The sequence below is a fragment of the Strix aluco genome, chromosome 3, assembly GCF_031877795.1.
Source record: "Strix aluco isolate bStrAlu1 chromosome 3, bStrAlu1.hap1, whole genome shotgun sequence".
Classification (NCBI taxonomy): Eukaryota; Metazoa; Chordata; class Aves; order Strigiformes; family Strigidae; genus Strix; species Strix aluco.
Genome location: NC_133933.1, coordinates 43,145,364 through 43,166,860, shown reverse-complemented (window position 1 = coordinate 43,166,860; position 21,497 = coordinate 43,145,364). Strand labels below are relative to the sequence as shown.

The following is a 21,497-nucleotide window of genomic DNA, read 5'->3' as shown; positions in this document are numbered from 1 at the left end:
CACTATACTTAAGAAACACAATTCTGTGTTTGCATTGTTTTGGTCAGTGCTGTTTTCTAGAGCATGAAAATAGCTCAGCCTTTACCAAAAAGGCATTTTATTGACTCATGCTCTGCTAAAAAAGCATATTTTTGGCCACAGCTCTTCACAGAGAGGACAGTATGGAACACAGAACCAGTGCAGCCTGCCAGCACTGTTGGACAAAAAGAAGTTATATGGTGAGACAGAAAGAGAAACTAGGAACAAATTGCATTATGGAGTACTATGGGTAAAAAAAAGAGAATTTTAATAGCATATGGGTTTGAAGTAAGTTATTTTGTACATATAATACACATTAAACAAATACACATTGACAAAAGGTTGAAGGTAAGATGATTTTTTTTCCAAACTGTTTATACAGCACTGGATGTTCTTGTGATTTTGTTTTCAGACCTAAAATAAGATAAAGCCTATGTGCACATAGGTGTTCACGTATTGTAAACTAGAACAGACTGCCCAGTGTTCTTTTCAAATTTTCAAAAGAAAGAATTGTTACAACATTTTTCCTCAGAGATATAACAATCTTTAGTTAAAAAAACCCAAACAACTCTCTGTTGATGTTTTATCATGCTGTCATTACCTTGTCTTCTATTAACCCACCATTATTGATTTATTGATATTATGCTGACTTTAGACTGCAAGGTTTTTAGATCAGGACACAATATAACAGATTCAGTGGCTATAAAGACCTATGTATTTTGGGAATCTGTGAAAGGGCAATCAAATCACTGAGCACTAAAATACAAACCACACAAATAATCATATTTGGTCTGTTATTTTTTTCAAATGTTGTAAATATACAGCAGTGTAACAAAAAGTTCCATTTAAGTAATACATCCAAAAGCAGCAGGTCACTAACATGCTCCTGGGAAAGATGCAGTTTGTTCATTCTAGATAGGATTGTGGTCAAATAACTGTGAATCTGTTACTTTCATCCTGTACAGAAGGGCTCTTGTTACTTGCTAAATTTATTTTCCTGCTTGGACAGGAAATCATCTAGCTAACAATATCTTCGATTTTATTTAAATCATTTCTTATCAAAGTAATCTTCCAGAAGCAAAGGTGGTCTTCCAAAAGACAGCAGCTTTAGATTTATAAGTTTATGTTCCTTATACTATCCAACACTTCATCATGGAACCAGGTTTCAGTAAACATATTAGAGTTTTGCAAAGCTTCAAAAAGACGCCTATAATCTTCTGGGTATAAGTTACGTGTTGCAGCATTTTTTGGAATTTCTAGCTCTCTCAGTAATTTGCCATCACTGTCCAAGCTCCATGAACTGAAACAAACAAACAAACAAAATCATAATGGAGCATTTCTTCCTGTGAAAAATTAAAGAGCAAGAAACAGTATCTGAAGGTCCGTTTCACTCTTTCGCAGCTTCTAGAAGCTAACATCTTCCTACAGGACAAGTTATTTTCAATCCGTACTGCAAACAGGAAGAAATCTATACTAATAAGACATATAAATACCAAATAAGGCCCTCAGCACACACAGACAACATCAAACCACGTAAGTCTCCTCGTTGGAGACTGGGTGCCCTCCCTCCCTCTTCTGCCCCAACTGCATAAATCAGTAACAGGCATTACAGCATAAAAAGGGGTTATTCGTCAATGCTTGGGAAATTAAAGCCAAGAAGATGATTCAATATAGCATGAGTTAGTGTGACTTACACCTCCCAGGTATTTTCTTATATAAACAGATGTATCCACTGTGTCACCACCTACATCATTGCTATGAAAACTAGACCTTTTATAAATGTGCATATACACAAACTATTTCCCAGACAAGAAAAGGGTGTATAAATAAGATGCACATTAGAAGCCTTCAAGGTTAGCTCCACTTCCTGGCTGAAGGATTGAGTGGAGATTAGGTACACCACTGAGCTTTAAGAAAGAAATCCATTAAGGCTCTTTGCACTTGTCTTTGCTAAATGAATTACTGGAAGTTATTAGCTTTTTTTTCTTTTCTTTTTTTTTTTTTCTTTTCTGGAAATTAACTTCCATAAATTACTACCAGCAAACGAGAAATACATTAATTATTTTCATTAACAAGTTGAAGTCAATGCTTTCCAGACTGCAAACACTTCCCGTTTATGAAAAATGGAAATCTACTGATCATAAAGCAAAGTGAATAGCTCCAATGTAATACCAAAAAAAGAATAATTAAAGAGAGTTGCGTAATTCGTAAACAGGTCTAAAGCCTAATTTTTTAATTAGATAACCAAAAGCCATTTGAGGACATCCCCACTCCACCCTCAATAACCTTCAACTCTTTTCACTAGTGTTACTTTGATGTCCGTTATAAACAGAAACTCTTTTCCAGCTTTTTATTTCTATACCTGCAAAACTCTTGGTGACTTTATTGTTATGTCTGTAAAGTGAGTGAAAACTTCTGCAGATACATGACCTCACCTCCACTGGAGGTACAGACAATTACAGCACATCTACATTCTAAATACCTGTCGACCTTCTTGTCAAACCTCAAGTTTTTATCATCTGTGAACACAGGCCAGGAATAGTCCCTAAAATATTGTATTGTGGGTTGCAAAACTGAAATCTTCTATTCTACATGTAGACAATTAATTTAACAAAAAAAAAAAAAAAGGCAAGCTGTATTTCAGCTGCAAATAAATACTGCTTTGAGAACATATGTTAATATTTTCCTATATTTCTCTGAAGTATAAAAACTGTAATTCTTTCTTACTTACTTTAATCTATCAGTAACTCTAGACGTGGGTTTACCAAGACACTGTTTCACCATGAAAATAAAGGTAGATGAATTTGTGGGCTTCAAGCCTCCTGCAAATAGATTTTGCCGAGGAGTCAGTCGTACCAAACATAAATGGTCATTTGGCAGCCGCTGCAAGAAAAACAATACAAGTCACTGGAAAGTCATTTTTAAGGCAGTGTCTGTCTTTACCTAAGAGTAAGTGTTCCATCTGTGCCACCAGTAACACTTCTTAAAGAGTTTTAGAAGTCTTAACAAGATGGTTGGAAGCTGAGGCTTTAAAATTTTGTTCTAGAACAAAGATGTTCTACCTTCCCTGCCCCCCAAACAGGAAAGGAAATAGGAAACAAAACAGACATGCTATCACTTCAGTTTTATTTTTATTTTTTAAGACTGAACTTTCTTAGTTGAAATAGACAATACAGGCTTGATATGAGTTTTCAAGAGATTATATGGTCTAAAGTATTCCTATGCTATGCAAGGTCAGACCAGATCACTTCAAGTACCTGCCTTTTGTAAATAAAGACAGAATTATTTGAGTGTAACACTAAGACAATATTTCAACTTGAGAATTTCATGAAACCAAAATAAATGTACTTCTCCATTGCCATCAATGGATATATGGTCCAACAGATCTCACATTTGTACTTCTCCTAAGGCTGTCACAATACATCTTACATAATCCACCTGATATGCCTCTCCACATGGCTCTACAGCAACACACTTCAGAGCGTAAGGCACACCCAGTCACTTGCACTCACTTATATTGTACAGTAACATTTCAAACAATACTCAGTATACTACTGTAGCAGTTTTCTGGGGTGGGTAAAGCCAAATATGAAGTAAACATGCTTTTATATTATTGGTATTAAACAGAAATATTCTTGTATTATACAAAGGAACATCATTATTTCTCTGAAAGAGAACAGTAAAGATCTTTACAGAAGGTATTTAAGCTTTGTGACTCACACTTTTCACCAATTAATCAGCACATGGAATCTACACTGGACATGTGAATAACCATTTTAATCAAAACCACCAGCATACTGATTGTGCTATTAATTGTGGTAACACTTGTTTTGTTTAAGCAGGTAGATGTGACCCTGTCAGTAACCTTTGAAAAAGACTTTACCTGTTCACATCCCTTTATGCTCTTTATTCACTGTAATTTTTCCATCATAGACAAAGATACTAGTTTATTTCAGTTTCTAAGCAATTCTTCACCCCACTTTTGATTGCATCTACATGCTCCCTGTAAGTTCTAATTAGAAAAACAGTTCTTATAAAATACATGTGTAAATGCTGTTATAAAGTTATTTTAACCTTTTAGTTAAAAGTGGTTTAGCTGCATCTCCAAAAGGAGAAAAGTGCACACAATGATCTTACCATGCTTTTTGGTACTGACAGTCCCCTGTTTTTCAAATTAGTTAAAAATGATGACCAAGGTTCCTATGGGAGGGAGCAAATGTAATATATTACAGAATTATAGTGCTTTGTTAGAATACAAATAGAACAGGAATAGAACAGGAATAGAACAGGAATAGAACAGGAATAGAACAGGAATAGAACAGGAATAGAACAGGAATAGAACAGGAATAGAACAGGAATAGAACAGGAATAGAACAGGAATAGAACAGGAATAGAACAGGAATAGAACAGAACAGCGTATTTCCGTTGGAAGGGACCTACAATGATCATCTAGTCCAACTGCCTGAGCAATTCAGGGCTGACCAAAAGTTAAAGCTTGTTGTTAAGGACGTTGTCCCAATGCCTCTTAAACACAGACAGGCTTGGGGCATCGACCACTTGTCTAAGAAGCCTGTTCCAGGGTTTGACCACCCTCTCAGTAAAGAAATGCTTCCTAATGGCCAGACTACACCTCCTCTGGTGCAGCTTTGAACCATTCCCATGCATCCTGTAACTGGATACCAGGGAGAAGACATCAGCGCCTCCCTCTCCCCTTTCACTCAGAAAGCTGCAGAGAACAATGAGGTCACCCCTCAGCCTTCTTTGCTCCAAACTAGAAAGGCCTAAAGTCCTTAGCTGCTCCTCATAGGACATTCATTCCTTACAGCCCTTTCACTGGCTTTGTTGCCCTCCTCAGGACACATTTGAGTACCTTCATATCCTTCTTAAATCGTGGGGCCCAGAACTGCACACAATATTCAAGGTGAGGCCACACCAATGCTGAACACAGTGCATAATTACCACTTTTGCCAGGCTGGCTATTCTGTTTGATGCACCCTGGGATGCAGTTTGCCCTCTTGCTGCCAGGGCACACTGCTGCCGACCAGCACCCCCAGATCCCTTTCTGCAGGGCGGCTCGCCAGCCACTCCTCTCCCTGTTTATACTTGTGCCCAGCATTACTCTATCCCAGGTGCAGAATCTGGCATTTCGACTTATTAAATTTCATCCCACTGATGGTTGCCCAGTGCTCCAATCTATCTAGATGCCTCTGCAAGGCATCTTGTCCCTCAAGAGTCAGCAGCACCTCCCAGTTTGGTATCATCAGCAAACGTGCTAATGGTCCATTCAACTCCTGCACCCAGATCGTTGATAAATACATTGAACAGAACTGGCCCTAGAATTGAACCCTGAGGAACACCGCTGGCCACCGGTCACCAGCCAGATGTAGCCCCATTCACTGCAACCCTTTGAGCTCTGCCCTTCAGCCAGTTCTTCACCCAGCGCACCGTGAACCCACTCATCCCACAGCTGGACAACTTGTCCAGAAGGATGCTGTGAGGGACAGTAGCAAAAGCCTTACTGAAATCCAGAGGAACTACATCTACTGCTTTCCCTTCATGCTCCAGGTGGGTGACTTTAACATAGAAGGGTATCAAATTAGTTAATCGGGACTCTCCTTTGTGAACCCATGCTGACTGTGCCTGACAACTGCTACTTTCAGTAGTACCCAGTATAATCTTTGCCATAATTTTTCCAGGAACTGAGGTTAGACTAACAGGTCTGTAGCTCCCTGGGTCTTCCCTCACGCCCTTCTTGTAAACTGGAATAACGCTGGCCAGGTTCCAGTCAGCAGGGACCTCCCCAAACTCGCAAGACCTTTGGTAGATGATGAGAGGTAACATCCACTAGCTCCTTCAGTACTCTGGGATGAATCCCTCAGGCCCCATGGACTTGTCAACATTCAGCTGATACTGCTGGTCCCTTACAACTTCAGCGTCCACAAGTGGAAAGTCACTGTTCCCACATTCGTGGTCCTCTGACTCAGGGGACCGGGCAGCCCAAGGTCTATCAGTACTATTAAAGACTGAGGCAAAAAACACATTGAATGCCTCTGGTTTTTCTTCATCCCTGATAGTCAGATGACCATCTCCAACAAGCAACATCTTATTCTTCAACTCCTTAATATTAACCTTACTATATACCTCACGGTATAAGGTATTTGGAAGATAACAGATAGTGAAACTTTTAATTTTAGACTAGCAAAACATTAGAACTATGAAGATAGGTTGTGAGAAAAACAGAGCACAAAGATAAATCTAAAAAGCATAAAGTGAAAGTTGATGGCCATATGCTCATGTGGAGGTGGGAGAACAACATAAAAATCTTTTAAAAACTAAACCACAGCATGTTTGACTAGCAAGAGAAGCAGAACCACTTGGAACATAAAGGTACCAAGACTCAAAAAAATACTTCTTCTGCACACAGCTCAGGAAGTAGAAAGCATACATGATGGGAAAATGCAGAGGACATAACAAAGAGCAGACTATGACAGATTGGAAGAGCAGTCTTCTAGTCTCACACAACCCTTAGCAAGGTGTAAAAGACTTATCTGTTGCGCAAACTTCTTTCTTATGTACCAGCTTCTGAGAATAAATGTTTTTGAGTACAGTGATTTATAATGAAAATACTGACATCATAATTAATAATGATGCTGCTTAATTAAAAGAGTTTTACAAAAAACACGACTGTTCCAGGTTTTTACATCCAAAAGTTTTCAATTGTTCTCCAACTAATTTAAACATCAATTTAGCTTCCAATCAGTTTACGCTGGTAAAAAACTATAAACCCTTTTCTAAAAGCATGTCCATAGCATTAGACCATGTCAGCTGGTATGAAAAACTTACCATGTGCAGTAACTGAATTTCACATCCTACTTGCCAAAGTATACTAATCGCTTGGTAAGCCTTCGCATCCCCAGGCTTTGCTGTTAATACCTAATAAAATGGCAAAGGAAGAGCATTTTTGTTGCAAAAACTAAGATTGCTTCTTTATCTAAGCAAAATCCTTATATACGGAACAAGCAGTAAGAAATTCATAGTTAAATCTAAAATTGCAAGGTAAAGTTACATTAGGCCTCAATTACATACTCTGTGCTATTTTAGTACATCTTGTCAGAACACATGATTAGAAGACATTATGGCAGTCTAAGTATTTCTTCGCAGCAGTTATTTGGATAACTGAACTGTGTAGGAACTTCCAGCTTATACTTTATGGTCCCTTTAAAGGCAGAGAAGTTTCACACAGAAAAGAAACAGGGATCATATTCTATATAAAAACCATAACATGGCCAGTAATCAGCTCTCCCAGATGAAATAATATTCCCAATACAACACACACGCAGAGTAAAGCCAAATATCAGGTGACCTCACTGAACATTAAGCAGCTTGCAGAGTCATCATCCTGTTCAATATTACAGATCAGACAACTCTTAGGGCAAAAATAACAAAGAAATGTTACTCTCAAACAGAGCAAAGAAAGTAAATTGTAGCAGGGAGAATTAACTTCTAACAGATTTAGACAGCCTTCTCATATGAACAACCAAAAAAAAAAAAACCACAACCAAAAAGGAACCAACAGCGCCCACTAAAAAAAGGTTCCAATTGCTTTTACTTAGGTACACAACTCTCATTTAACAGGGTTCACAATAAAATCAGAAAACTTAATAAAACACAACAGTGACTGCATTAAATGAATAGGCTGCCCCCTATTTGCTAAAAAAATCTGGCCATTAAAAACATACCATTTAAGTGGATATTTTAGTGGTGTCCAACCTCTCATTTCGCAGAAGAATATACTTAAGATTTACCTTTTCTCAGTAGGGTGTTAGGCACAACAGAGATTGTGTAAGCACACCTGGAAGTCTTTGCTTACTTAGGTAATTAAAGGTGTGTGGCTCTGTATGAACCTCACCATTTCACAGAAAGAAAAGGCACCCTTGAACTGTAAGTACAGTTCTAGAGGTTTAGGACAGCATAAATTAGGAACACATAATCCAGAAAGCTGCTTTGCACCTTAGTGTACAGAACTTTAATAAAAAGGTGTGTAAATCACTCATATTTTGCCTTAGTTTTTTTCAGTACTGCATACAAAAGTGGCCCAAGAGGACAAGTACATCTCACTGAGCATAGTATTTAGTAACTGAGTCCTCTTCGAGGCATTTTGAATTCACTCTTCATTGACCTGCAACTAGTAAACAATTTTGTTGCAAAAGCACGTTACAGAATTTAAGCACCTCACAAGTTTCAATGGAAAGCAGCTAGTCTGCTGAGAAGGACATGCCGCAGCAAGGACCAGTCTTCACATTTGTAAGATGTGTGGTTATGTGACAACAGAATGTGTCTTGACAGTGCTATTACTGCATAAAGAGAACAAGCAGGAAACAGACAAGACTTAAAAAATCTGACAGAAAAAGAAATTCGCTGGCAAAAACATTAGCTATACAATATAAATGTTTTTGTGTTCTGTGAAGCACTACATACTCTTTACCTATAAAATCTCTTACACATACCTTGTACTCTTTTTCACTTACAAAGATGTTGAGTTCTGCTCTTCCATATTTGTATATGGAATTGCATTCATACAGGGCAAAAAGAAGCCTCCAAAGTATGATCCTTTCCTTTTTTTGTGGTATGATTCCAAAAACTCTCACAGGTACATCTGTTTCAATAGTGTGTAAAAGTATGTTCAAAATTTTGCAATTTGTACTAGAAAATCTCATTAATGCTAATGTCTAAACAACAAACAACTAAGAAAAGAAAGTCTGTCAGCTCATGTTTTTCAAGAATTAATACAATTCAAGCTTTAGTTAAAGATAAGCCCAGTTTGCATTAGACTAAACCTTTAATAAAGACAAGCAAACACCTGAGATTTCACATTGCCATGTTTCTTTGAAGCTAGCAAGAACCGAAATAAAGCTGAAATGTACGAAACAGTATCCGTTAATCCAGCATATGTATTAAATAGAACATATACCTCAAGCAAATCCCAAAGACTTAGCCAAACTGCCTATGCACCTTTCAAATGTATTTGTAACATAAGTGATCATATACATATACCTGCACTCCAAGGAACTGCTTCTACACCTATGGTTTCAAAAAGTTTGTCAGAACACATTGCAGGTGGTTTCACCGTTCCAGTCACCAAAGGATCCAGTCTGAAGAAGTCCCCGTAAATTACCTTTAATTGTCCATCCAGGCTATTCTCTAGGGACTAAATAAAATTAGTTTCAGTCAAAGAAATCTGAATGCAATAACCCATCTCGCAAAACACCCAACTCAAACCAAAAAATTGTTCAAGTACTACCTAAAGTTGTTACCCAATCAACAGGAGTCAATCTCAGAGCTGCTTCTTATAGCTTCTTTCACAAAATGTCAAATCAATTGAATATAAAACAGTCTGTTGCTGAACATGCAATGTAAAACCAAACAATACTTACTATTATTAAGTGCCATTTCAGATGTTAGAAGTAACCATCACTGGCTAATTCCTTTTTGATCCAACAGTATTACACAATTGTAATTTCTTATTTTCCCTTTAATTAGGTTTTAGAAATGTAGTACCAAATCAAAAGTGTACCTGCAAGTTTGGAAGAAAAGCTGAATTGTTTTCTAGAGCTACCACTCTAACGCCTGCATTGAGCAGAGTTCGGGTCAAGATTCCAGGACCTGAAGGGGGGAAATAAAAAAAAAAAAAAAAAAGTAAAAACTTTTAAGAAGTGCATTTTTTTCTAAGTGATTTCCTTTAGTGATTTTCCCAACACAACACTTAGGATATGCTACCTTCAATGGGAGATAACCTGTGTTTGTTTAAACACAGTTCAAAACCAGTTAGAAAAAAGATTTACACACAGTTTGACTGAGACTGCCCAGTGAATTACACTAAGCACAGCATTACAATTAGATATTAAGTAACATTAAATATAATGTTTCAACTATTTCTACTACTACTTCTGTCAACTGAAATATACTTTGAAACCTTACACATATTATCTCTACAGGTAAAATACCCTCTGCAAAAATATAAAAAAGATTAAGTAACTGCAGAGGGCTATCTGTGGAACAGCCCACAGTCTTAGGCATGCTTTTACTGACAAAGTTCTCCTACAAAACCAAAAATATTACCCGGACAGAAATTTACATCTCTACTTGCTCCATGGCAAAGTTTTAACACCCCTGACTAAGGTCTCCAGACCGAGCACTCTATCAGCTCTCTATCAGTGGAATCCCTGCCACCCGCCCCAGGCGGGCCGCTACAGTACCCAGACGGCCCTGCCGGTCGCCAAGGGCCGCCCTGGGAAGACACCAGGGCGGCGGCCAGGGGCCGAGGCAGCCCCCAGCATGGATCTCATCCCGTCCCGTCACGCAACGGAGCCACCACTCCCGCCAGAAATCCCGGGAAAGGCAGGGCCCCGGCCCCGTCCCTCAGCACCTCCCCGCGGCCCCGGGAGAGCGGGGCCGGGGGTCCGTTACCGCCGGCGGCAAGGGCGGCAGCTCACGCTGACCCTGCAAGGTCACCGAGGCACGCCGAGCAGCGCCGCGTCCCGGCAGCCCCAGGGACGGCGAAGCCCGGGGGTCGGCGAAGCCGCGGAGGGGCCCACCACCGGAGGGCAGCAGCCGGAACCTCGGGGTGGCTTACCGGGCGCGCACTCGAGCAGGACGGGCTGGGGGCCGGGGCCGGCTCCGCTCTGCAGGCAGCGCTGCACGGTGCGCGCCAGCTGCGGGCAGGCGATGAAGCGGCGGAGTGAAGTGCCGGCCCGCTGTACCCGCTGCGTCTGCTGGACCAGCCGTTCCGCCTCCGCCGCCCCCGGCACCCTCAGGCCCGGGCTCGGCCACTGCCCCGCCGCCCGCCGCGCCGCCTGCCAGCACGGCGGCAGCCCGCACAGCAGCGGCCGCAGCCCCGCCGCCAGAGCCGCTGCCAGGAGGCGGCGGCAGCAGCCCGCAGCGCCCGGCGGTGCCCGGCCGGCAAGCATCGCCACGCCACCGACCCCGCGCTCGCAGGCACCGGGTGCGCGATCGCCGCGGCAACGGGAGCGTCACTTCCGCCTCTCCCCAGCCTCTCTAGCGCGCTTCCGCTCTATCGCCGGAGGTCTCTAGTCCCGCCGCCCTCTCTATGGTGCCAGCCCTGCACCGCCGGGAGCCTGCGGCGGCGCGGCAGGACCATCCCCTTCACCTCCACGCCATGCCGGCTGGCGGGTCCCGGCCGCCCGAGCCGCTGCGGAGCTGAGGTGAGCTGGCAGGGGCTTATCCGCAGGAGAAGGAGGGAAAGGGGAGATGTTCCCCCCGGTGCCGCCGCCGCCTCCGCCTTCCGCTCGTCCTGGCCGCGACCGGGAGCTCCGGGGGGGTGGGGGGGGGTGTGTGAGGGCCGCCGGGCGGGCGGCGGGAAGGTGCCCAAGGCGCCTTAAGGTGAGGCGGCGGGGACGGCACCTTCCCGCCGGCTGCCGCGAAGCTCCGCCGTGAGGGCGAGCGCGCGCGCGCGCGGGCGGCGGGTAGACGGCGGCGGCGCACGGTGGGGGGAGGCCGGTACCGGGAGGTCTGAGCTCGCTGCCCGCCTCAGCCCGGCACGGCAGGTGCCGGCGATGCGGGTCCTTCACCCGGAGCGGTGCCCCTGGAGCAAACCGGAGGGATAAGAGGTGTGGCGGGGGTTGGCCGCTCGGGAGCGGGGAGGCTTGGGCCGGCAAGGAAATGCTCTGCCAGGCGCCGGTGGAGCGGTGTTTGCTCGGTGTGTTGGTGGAAGTCCCAGGAGCTACGTATTTAGTTTGAGGTTTGCCTGGGTGTTCCACGGGAGTCTTTGATCTCCGCGTCTGCAGCTAAATAGTCACTTCGGGACTGGGTTCTTTGTATCGCCCTGCCGCCCTCAGCAGGTGCAGGATCCTGCTCCCGCAGATCTCCGACATCGGTCCTCGCCGGCTTCTTTCAGCCCGATACCGTCTTTTAATTACATTTTAGGTAAAACCAGTAATTCAGTAGCAGCGACGTTGCCCTTTTCAACAGTTTCCCTAATGCCTTAACGAGAAATAACTTTAGGACCATCTCCAAAACGTGTTCACGTTCAGCGAAACTGGAGTTCATCCTTCAGGGATACTGTGCTAAAACCTGTGGGTGGCAGGTGAGTGGCCGCGGTGTGATGGAGTTCTGGGAAAGGGGAGAGAGAATCCTCCCAAACGTGTTTCCCTGCTCCCTGCCTAGTTTGTGCAGCAGGCAAGAGCGATCTGGCAATCACAGAGTAGACTGCTCTTCAATTTAATTTGACTGCTCAGAAGTAGACCTTCTGTATGATTTTGTGCAAATTGCTTCATTTCTTCTATCGCATTTCTCTGTTTGTAAAGTGAGAAATTAACATGTGCCTACTTAATAAACAAAGTCATTCTGTTTGATATATCTCTATTAAGCAGAACCTGGGACAGAAAATTGTGGCTTTGCTATTCTCTGTTTGACAGATCTGCATGTGGCATGAAGAGGGGCTGAATTTAGGAAAGATTGCAAATGCCTTGTCAAATACAGCAGTTCTTCATATCTGCAATTTATTTTTGAATACTCTGCTCTTTTACACTGAGTGCTGTAATAGTCTTCCCTGTGCCTTAAGGGAAATGGACAGACTGTTCAGCTGGATGATGGGATAGACCTCGATCCATTTTTAAACTGGACTTTATGTTTTTAATAGCTTTTTTCCTCTCTTACTAATTAGTCTGATAGTTCAGTAATTCGTAGGACTTTTAGAACATTGAGCAGAACTTGTTTTTCTTGGAGCAAGTGTTTAGTAATGTCCTAATTCAGCATTCGTTATCAAAGTTTATTGATGGCTATGGCCACGGAAAGGTTAGGTAGAGTTACTATATTACCATGTTGTATTTCATATATTTTAAGCATAATTTTGGAATTTTTGTTGCCAGGCAGAGTGTTGAGAGTAATTGAGGTTATTCAGAGGATTGTTTGCTAAGTAAAGCCAAAATGCTCTGACATTCTTCATACACTAGAAATTATACTTTTCTTCATATTTTTATTTACTTTAGCTTAGCACTTGCCTGCACTGAACCATAGATCTCTTTAGGATAAATCTATGATTCTTTATTTTGTTTTGTTTTGTTTTTCCCCTAGAACTGACAGATATCTACTGAATCTTGCATGCATAAAGGACTACCTCTTTCTGACCTGGTCATTATCCTTGAGAAACTATTGATTCCTTAGGAAAATGGTAAGTTTTGTACATTTTTTTGTTTAGAAATTACAATGCAGAGAGTTGTTTAATACATTAAAGTGTATTCCAAGGACATTTGAACAGTTATTTTTAAGTTGATGACTGATTGTGGCACATACTTTTCTAGTTCAATCTAGCTATTGCCACGTGTAAATATTTGAATCTACAGTCTTACCTCATAGAGCCTTATGTCTTTGTAGTTGCAGTGCATTGTTGGGTGCTCTGAAATTATTGTTTCTTCCTAATTATTGTTTTCTGAAATAAATCAGAGAAGGAATCAAAACAGTTACCTGTTTGATTGGATTCCAGCCTATCCTTGAACCAAAAGACCTCATTATTTGTGTGGATCAAAAAGATCAGTAAAGAGATACTTTTCTTCTCAATTATTCTAAATGTCTTTTGCATTTACTTTTATTTGACTCCATTTAAAGTCTATTTTTAAAAGGAATATCAAAGAATTAGTCTTTCAGTATTATTTCGCTATATATTAACTACTTAGCTGTAGTAACTGTTGACAACCGTTTCTAAGTAAGGGGGAAAATTGCAGTAGTACATACATCTTGATCTCAGTTTTTTAACCTCTTATGCCCATACATCATTATAAGTACAAATTCAGTGGAATTCCCATCTTGCACAAAAAAACCCAAGAGGTTATGTGAATGGAGATTTGCAGGATCATAATTTTTCTTGTCCTGGTAGTGACACATCTCATTAGAGTCACCTGTTTGGCTCAGAATACAGATTGAGTTTGTTAGCATATAATTGTTTCAGAACAATTCTATTTTATTCACCATATCCCATTTTATCATTAACTCATTGTAAAATTATGTAAAATTAACTCATTGAAAAATTGAGATTTAATATTGATTGTTCTTCTTTTTTTTTAAATTATGCATATACTGAAAGGCTTACCTGTTACCAAATACAACCTCTAACGTGAATTTTAAAAAAAGCTTACAACAGAACTGATGTTTAGAAAAAGAGCTGAACAAATCACTTAAGCATATTAGCTTCAGTAATGTGAAAATAAAATAACCTGCTACATGCTTGAATTGGCAGAAGCATCTTTGTGCCTCGCTGAGATGCAGGATGTCACAGAATTATTGTTTTCACTTATTTTATTCAGCATACTTCAGTAATCTGATTGTAATACTTTGAATGGTGACCAAGCAAAATAGTAGAAGGAGTGGTAATAGGTTTCTTCAAAAGCGCTGTAAGTGCTGTACACTCAGGAAAATAGTCTGTAGGAAGAATTGGTTTTTTTAACAATCAGTCAGAGTGTAGCCTCATTCTTTTGTCCTGTTCCCTTGTCATCGCTGTCCCCAACTCCAAGCCCATACATGCACAAAGGAAACGTCCCAAGGACTGAAGTAGCATTTAATCTCAATCTGGTTTGAGATCCAGTAAATTTGCAGCCTGTGGGATGTATTTGACATCTTCCTTCTAAGTGAAAATTGGTCTTTATAATGAGGTCAGTGATTTTGTATTTAGAGCCACTATGCTCTATAATTTACTGTTTTTCTACGTGTAATCTGTTGACAAAGAAAAATGTCTGGACACTTGGATTGGGAGGGGGTGGTGGAGTTTTTTTGCTGTTTGGCCAAGCTATTAGTAGTAAGGGAAATAAGAATCCAAGGTTCCTTGGAAGCCTTCCTGCTCCATGTGACAATGTACCTTCCAGCCTAGCACTGGAAACCTTATTAATAGGGAATTACTGTCCATTAAAAGTGAGCTAGATCAATTGTGCAGATCGCGGCAGAGTGAGTGCTCAGGTACCAATTAAGTGAAGCTATCAAGTTAGTTCTCCTTTGAGATAATTTCTGAGCCCTAGGTGTATGGTCATGTATGTTAATGTAAACTTATTCTGTTAAACCTCTCCTTTGGTATTTTTCTGTTGTAATAACATGCTGTTTAATAGGAAAGCATTTTCACACCAGGTGCAGATTGACTTTGCAGCCTTACAAACACTGCCACAAAGTTCACAGCTGACAAAAGAGCCATTCAGCACAAAAATAAACGTTTTAAAATGAGCTCATGCCTTGAATACTGTCCCTACTGATGCTAATAACAGTGTCCATGTCTTATTTTCCCTTATAATGAACACTAAGCAGCAATATTTTTGACATTTTCAGCGGAAAGGCAAAGGGTTCTGTAGTGTGAAGACTGTTGCATAAGCTGTGTATTGTAAGGCATTTTGGCAGGGGTACAAACTTTCTCACTCTGTGCTATATCTGTTCTGTGTATACAGAGAAACTCAGTCCCTAGGGCTATCAATCTGGCATCTTTCATCAGCACTAAATTTACTGCAAATATTTTTTGTGTGCATGCAAAAAAAAAGTGCTATTAAACTTTTGTGGACAGGAGTAAAAACATTCAAATAGGTGCATCTTCTGTTTACTTCTCTCAGAATTCCCCTTCATCGAATTCTGATGAGCACATTCTGCTGACTCTCAAATGCGCTCAGCCCATGTTTGTGTGTATATCTTATCATAAGTCTTTATGTTGAATGATTTGGCGATGTTATCTTGCTCAAGAGCTTGACATACTAAAGATTGTTTTACTCTTTTTTACTTATTTATCTACTTACTGTATAACTGTGATATCTTTGAAAATGCGTTGTTGACCCGTAAAGAAAGTGTAGAGAAATTATGTTAGTGTCAAGTATTTCTGTAGACAAATTTTGGTGTGTTGCACACTTGCTTTTTAGGAACAGAGTTGCTTAGGAGTGTGAAGTTTTTTCTACTCTTGTTCCATGACACTGCTCTGTCTATCCAAACTGAATTGCTAATGTGTGGCCTTATAATGTGAACTTTAACACTGCTTTTCTCTGTCCGTGGGATTCATTTAATTTTCTTGTTTTATTTTGTTTGGAAAAATAATATTACACTGCAGGACAAATTGAGATTGATTCAAGATAACTTTGGGATTTAAAAAAGAAAACTAAACAAAAAACTAATCCTGGTTTTATCTTTAAAATATAAGCATGTTATGAAGATTTTTAGGTTCACTTCATTAATATGTCATTGAAATAATATGACAATTTGTAATGTACATTTTGGAGGTTTTTCTTAATGGTTAAAACTTGGAATTTTTTGTGCTTTTAGCCTCAAAGTAAGGTCATGATGATCTTGCCACTTTAGACCAACATTTCAGCTGGAGCTGCATCACTGTTAAGGTGTTGTTCTTTCTGTTTTTACAGTGTTACAGTTGACTAATGGCAAAATAAACAACCGGGGACACATCTGTCTTGACACTTAAAAGTTTGTAAGCTGTTCAGTAATATTTTGGCATCTTCCTTTATTCATGTGTTTCTAAAATAAAGTGACATTCACAGTGCAGAGCTTACACATTTGATCCCAGGAAGATTTTATGACGGCTGGCATATAAAATTACCCTTTAGCCAATGTTGTTTTGATAGCAGCTTAGTTTCTTATCTGGATTTCTCTTTTTCTCATGGAAGACTATTAATGTGTACTATTTCAGCACTGAAATATGAGACCATTAGTACAAGGAGAAATAGTAATCATTCAATGTCTCTAGTGGCTGTAAATCTCCTGCCTTGGTAGCGTTTAAACTATCTCAGTTTGGGTTTGAAGTGAAATTAGTTTTTACCCTCTTACAGTACTGGTGCTAGGTTTTATTAATGTTTGTGATATTTGGGACTTCCTAATGGAAAGATGCCTTTTTAAAATGGAAACTACTACTTAAAGTGGCCTTGATACTAAGTTTTCTGAAAAACTGATCTAAAACAAAGTAGATCTGTTTACAGGCTGAGGTATCAGAAACATACATTCAAATTCTAATAGAAAACTGATAACTGTGTGCTTCAGAAAACCTCTCCAAGATCTGTTAATCAAAAGTATGTGTAAATTGTTAGAGACAGCTCATATAGCCAACATCTATTTACAGAATTAGAGCTGAAATTAATTACCTTAATAACTTCCTGTTGGAAAGGGGAGAGTTGAAACACACTCAAGGCTAAATTCACCACTGGGTTTAAGTGGTCGCAGCTTCATTAACTTCAATCAGGTTATACCCATGATTCATTTTTGGGGGATTGTGATTCGTTTAGCATAGGCCTCTTCTGGTTTATATGTGATTTGAGTTCTTGGTCATGCATGTAAGGGCAAAAAACTTGACCAAATTTAAATGTCTGTTTTGTACCTCTTTACAGTCCTTGTATGGTCCCCTTTACCAAAATATCACTTTTACAGTCTTTTTAATGTCTTCATCTTTGTTACAGCCCTGTGAAATAAAGCAGTGTTTGGTAGTTAAGAAATGCATTAAAGATGATGTAACAGTTTGACCGACTTCATGGAGAAGGTTCAGAGCAAAGAAAGGATTTGATCTTAGTCATTTGTATCTGACACTGAATAATGTAGAAACTAGACCATCTTTCCCTTCTGAAATATAAAACCAACTGATGCAACATTTTGGTAGAGCTGCCGGATATTCTAATTTTCTAATGATGACAATTATTGAAGCTCTAACAATTAGCTCTGTTCTTAATTAACCTTCCATTTGGACCTGCAGGTTTGATAACAAAGGAACTGCAAGTATGTAATACTTGCAGACAAGAATTGTTCCATAAATTTTATAGACAGATTTCCATTCTATTTGTGGTTGCTTCTGGCCTTGATATGATTTAGGATGTAACTGAATATTTTGACCATGCTAATTTCTTTGTAGTGATGAGGGATATAAAACTTGCTCATCCCTCAGGTGTAAATAATGAAATTCAATCTCACTGAAATTTGACTGTCAGAAAGTCTTGAACACTCTTCAGATGGGCAATTTTTAGATAATTACCTCATTCTTCTTACAGCTCCATTTCAAGGGACTGTATTCTGTCATTTCTGCCTTTTCATTTATGTTTAAAGTTGTTACTTGTGATCACAAGGGAGTTTTTTTTTTTTCATTGTGTGTTTTTTAGCTACCTCTTGTGAGGTGGTAGGATGTATCAGCTTTCTCAGGTCCTGGTAAACTAAAGATTTGGATAAGAGTGAGCTGAGCTGTTTAGTTCTCATAAAATTAGTCTGTACTGATTTGTAGGACTTCTTTTTTTTTTCCATAGGAAAAAAGTACCTATCCTAGAAAAAATGCCTACAGTTGTCTAGTAGGAAGTTTTTAATTTTTGTTATACTTTGTAATCAAACTTGTGCACATGTTCTGAAGTGTAACAACAATCTGGGGGTTGTTCAATTAGAATGAAAATACAAAAATCAAAAAAGGCAAATTACTTCTTATGAGACTTAAAAGGAGATTCATGCATCTCAAGGAAGGACCAGTTACTCAGAGATTATTCCTGACCAATTATTGTCTAGACTGTTTATAAAAATGCTGTAGTGATGGAAGTTCTCCATCCTCCTAAACCAGTCTATTCTACTGTCTTTCTACCCCTGCCTGAGATATGTTCTGGTGTTTTGCTGCAGACAATAACAAAAAAAACACCACATCAAATGGTGAGGTCCCCTTTTATTGTTATACCATTTATTGAAATTTGTCCTAGTGAAGCTTGAACCCCAAAACTTTTCAGACACTTGGGGGACTGATCATTGTGTATTTTGACTTCTGAAAAAGACCTTGTTTCTGCGAAATTTTCACCTAAACTCTGTTGTATGTTCTAATAAAAGATACTCTTTGTTCCCAGACAAGCCTCTTGTATTTGACTGCTGACTGAAACATACTTTAATCGTAATATTAAATGTGGAAGAGTAGATTATGCCTGTCAGTATATGTTTATCATTGTTTATTAAAGCTGTGAGTAAGCAGTATGACTAGGAAGCTTAGAAGTTGAAAATAGCACATGGAACTTCCTCTCAAAACCTCACTATTCCTGCTGTTTATAGATGTAAAGATCATCATGTCTTTAAATGCCACTGCCACTTGAGAAATGTCACTTCAGTGTCAGAAAGTGCCAAACACTGAAGTGTTCATGCTCAGCCATTTTTGTAAATTCAGTTAAATTAGATAAACCATTCCTGTGTCTGAATACTTCTTGGAGGACAGCAGACCTAACACTTTTGCAGAGAGACACCTCCTAAAGCATATATCTGACACAGAAGCAGAAAACACATATAAAGATATTTTTACCCCTAGTTTCAAAGCCGAACATAGGGCAAGCTGAATGGTCAGGAGGATGTTAATGAGATTCTCTCATAGTGAGGCTATCCAGTAATGGGATTGTACGTAAGGCTATCTTGTGAAATGATAAACTGCTAATGAGTCCATGCTATAAGACAGAACAACAGCATGGTAATTTTTTTCTGCAGAGATGTCAGCTTGGATAATGGGAGAATACACATAAATATTTTTATTTCCCTTCTCTAGAAACAGCAGCATTCCAACCATTAAGTGTTGCACATAAAACACAATGCAGAGCAGAATTCTGCTGGCTGGTCTGGCTTTGAGAGATGATTATAGCTAAATGAATTGCCTACCTTCTTTATCTGCTGTCTCTTTCCTTCTGCAGCAAATTGTGTGGTGGTCAAGTACATCGTCAACAACTAGTACTTTTCTCTGTTTTTTTTTTCTTGGCTGTGGTGGGGCAAGGGCACTCTGAAGCAATCTGGTGATAATATTCCAGTTTTCTTTTGGTGTATCTTAGCTTCCACATCAGCAGAAGCAGCAAACAGTTGTAGAGAAATTACACTTGCGCTTTCTCAAAAGAACATATGGGCTTTTTGTTTTTTAGCTTCTGTAATGGCAAAGTAGACACTGTCCTTTTTCTTGCAAGCTAATGAACTTGTAATAGTTTGTTGTATGTAGTTTTTAGATAGTGCCATGTATCTACTCTGTCATCTAGAGATCCCTCTCCATCGCTGCATCTTCATTTTGGTAGCAAATGTAATTGTTCATAAAAGGAGATCAGAATGCAGAAATTGATGTGCAATAACAAGAAATTGCAGTACATGTTTTGATTTTGTATAGCATGTTAGTTTGTATTCATTTGTAGATTATGTGTAGATACGGAATGAGATACATTACAGGGCCACATTTAAATGTATCTTTACACCAGCTATCAGAAAGATCAACAGATTTATTCTTTTTAAGAAATATATGGGTTAGGTTTAGTTTTTTTTTTAATTCCAGTGTTTCTACAGTTTTCCTTTTTTGTTCTAGCGATAGAGGCAGATAATCTGTAATATCTGTGAATATAATGGTTTAAGAAAAATCCTGTTTCCTTTCCACAGAATCAGTGTGAATTTTTTTTCTCTAGGACTTGTGAAGTTGCTTATATTTTTAAAAAATTAAAAAAGAAAATAAAGGACAATACCCCTGCAACAATAAAGAAAATTAAATTCCCTTAATCCTAGGTACTATCTATTTTTAACCTGTCCTTAAACCTGAGACTTGCTTAATTTCTTCTTTAAAAGGGTGGGGATTCCACAACATCTCTAGACAGCCTGTTTGGTTGTTCATACGGCAACTTTTTCTAGGCTGAGTAACTGTTACCACATGTCATGCTGTCCCTCCCTCTCTAAGACTCTTAATTCACTATGATCTAGGTTCTCTTATTTGTGTACATCTTGGTTTGTGTATATTGTGGAGGAAACAAAAATACACGGCTGTGATTGATTAGTGTCTGGTAGGACATAATGAATTCTCTTGTGCCTGTAACACTTGCTGTATTATATCTCAGGAGAGAAAAAACACTTTGACTCACGGTCAGTTTTCTGTTTGGTATATCTTTGAGATGCTTTTCATCAGAACAGAATGCCAGGTTAATCCCTATTTCATATAGATGTGCTTCATTTATTCTAAAAGATACGGTGTGTTCTGTTTGTTTTAGTGAATTTAATTTACTCCTTTTTGAGCACTTATTGTTGCAATTAATTTCGAATTAAACCCTCAAAAATACTTATGATAGCTTCTAACTGCAGTTTTTATATAGCTATTGTGTTTTATCATCAAAGTTAATGAAAAGATTGAGTAGAAACAACACTGGGAACCAATCTGAAATGCTCATTGAATTTCAATAGAGCAATGTAGGTGATATAATGGGCAAACTGACTTTCAAAGAATTAAAATACTTAAATCTCCCTACTGAACGTAGAATAGTTAAGTGGCATGAGAATGAGAGAGGAAAAATAGTGTCTTTGGCAGAGGAGCTATATGAAGGTAGTCAGATGGAATAAAAGAATGATTTGCCATAAACTTTTGAATGTTAGAGCCTTTTTAGCCTTTTGCCGGCAGATACAGTGTTACGATCTTGATCTGTTCTGTAAGATACTTCTGCGATCAGTGAATGAAAGACTATGCTGTATATTCAGCAAACATTCACAAA

General features: G+C 39.5%; 2 protein-coding genes across 9 annotated transcripts in view; one reads left to right on the top strand and one right to left on the bottom strand.

Annotated features, from left to right (window-relative positions):
* Positions 1-269: 269 nt before the first annotated feature.
* On the bottom strand, positions 270-11,076 carry TFB2M (transcription factor B2, mitochondrial). The gene is made up of 8 exons (XM_074818334.1): positions 10,652-11,076; positions 9,593-9,681; positions 9,073-9,226; positions 8,526-8,674; positions 6,862-6,951; positions 4,156-4,218; positions 2,750-2,901; positions 270-1,318 (listed from the first exon to the last, which is right to left on the bottom strand). Exons 1-8 carry the CDS (start codon positions 10,983-10,985, stop codon positions 1,132-1,134), a joined length of 1,218 nt encoding a protein of 405 aa, XP_074674435.1. The 5' UTR covers positions 10,986-11,076; the 3' UTR covers positions 270-1,131.
* Positions 11,077-11,094: 18 nt separating this feature from the next.
* Positions 11,095-21,497, top strand: part of CNST (consortin, connexin sorting protein) — a 52,894-nt gene continuing 42,491 nt past the window's right edge. For 3 of the 8 annotated variants that reach the window (XM_074818333.1, XM_074818332.1, XM_074818322.1), the window contains exons 1-3: positions 11,095-11,240; positions 11,962-12,121; positions 13,111-13,207. The gene's annotated coding sequence lies outside the window, so the exon portion shown is untranslated. Of the gene's footprint in view, positions 11,241-11,535; positions 11,646-11,681; positions 12,122-13,110; positions 13,208-14,523; positions 14,682-20,779; positions 20,799-21,497 lie in introns of those variants that run through there. The other 5 variants (XM_074818325.1, XM_074818326.1, XM_074818324.1 and 2 more) reach the window with 5 other exon arrangements.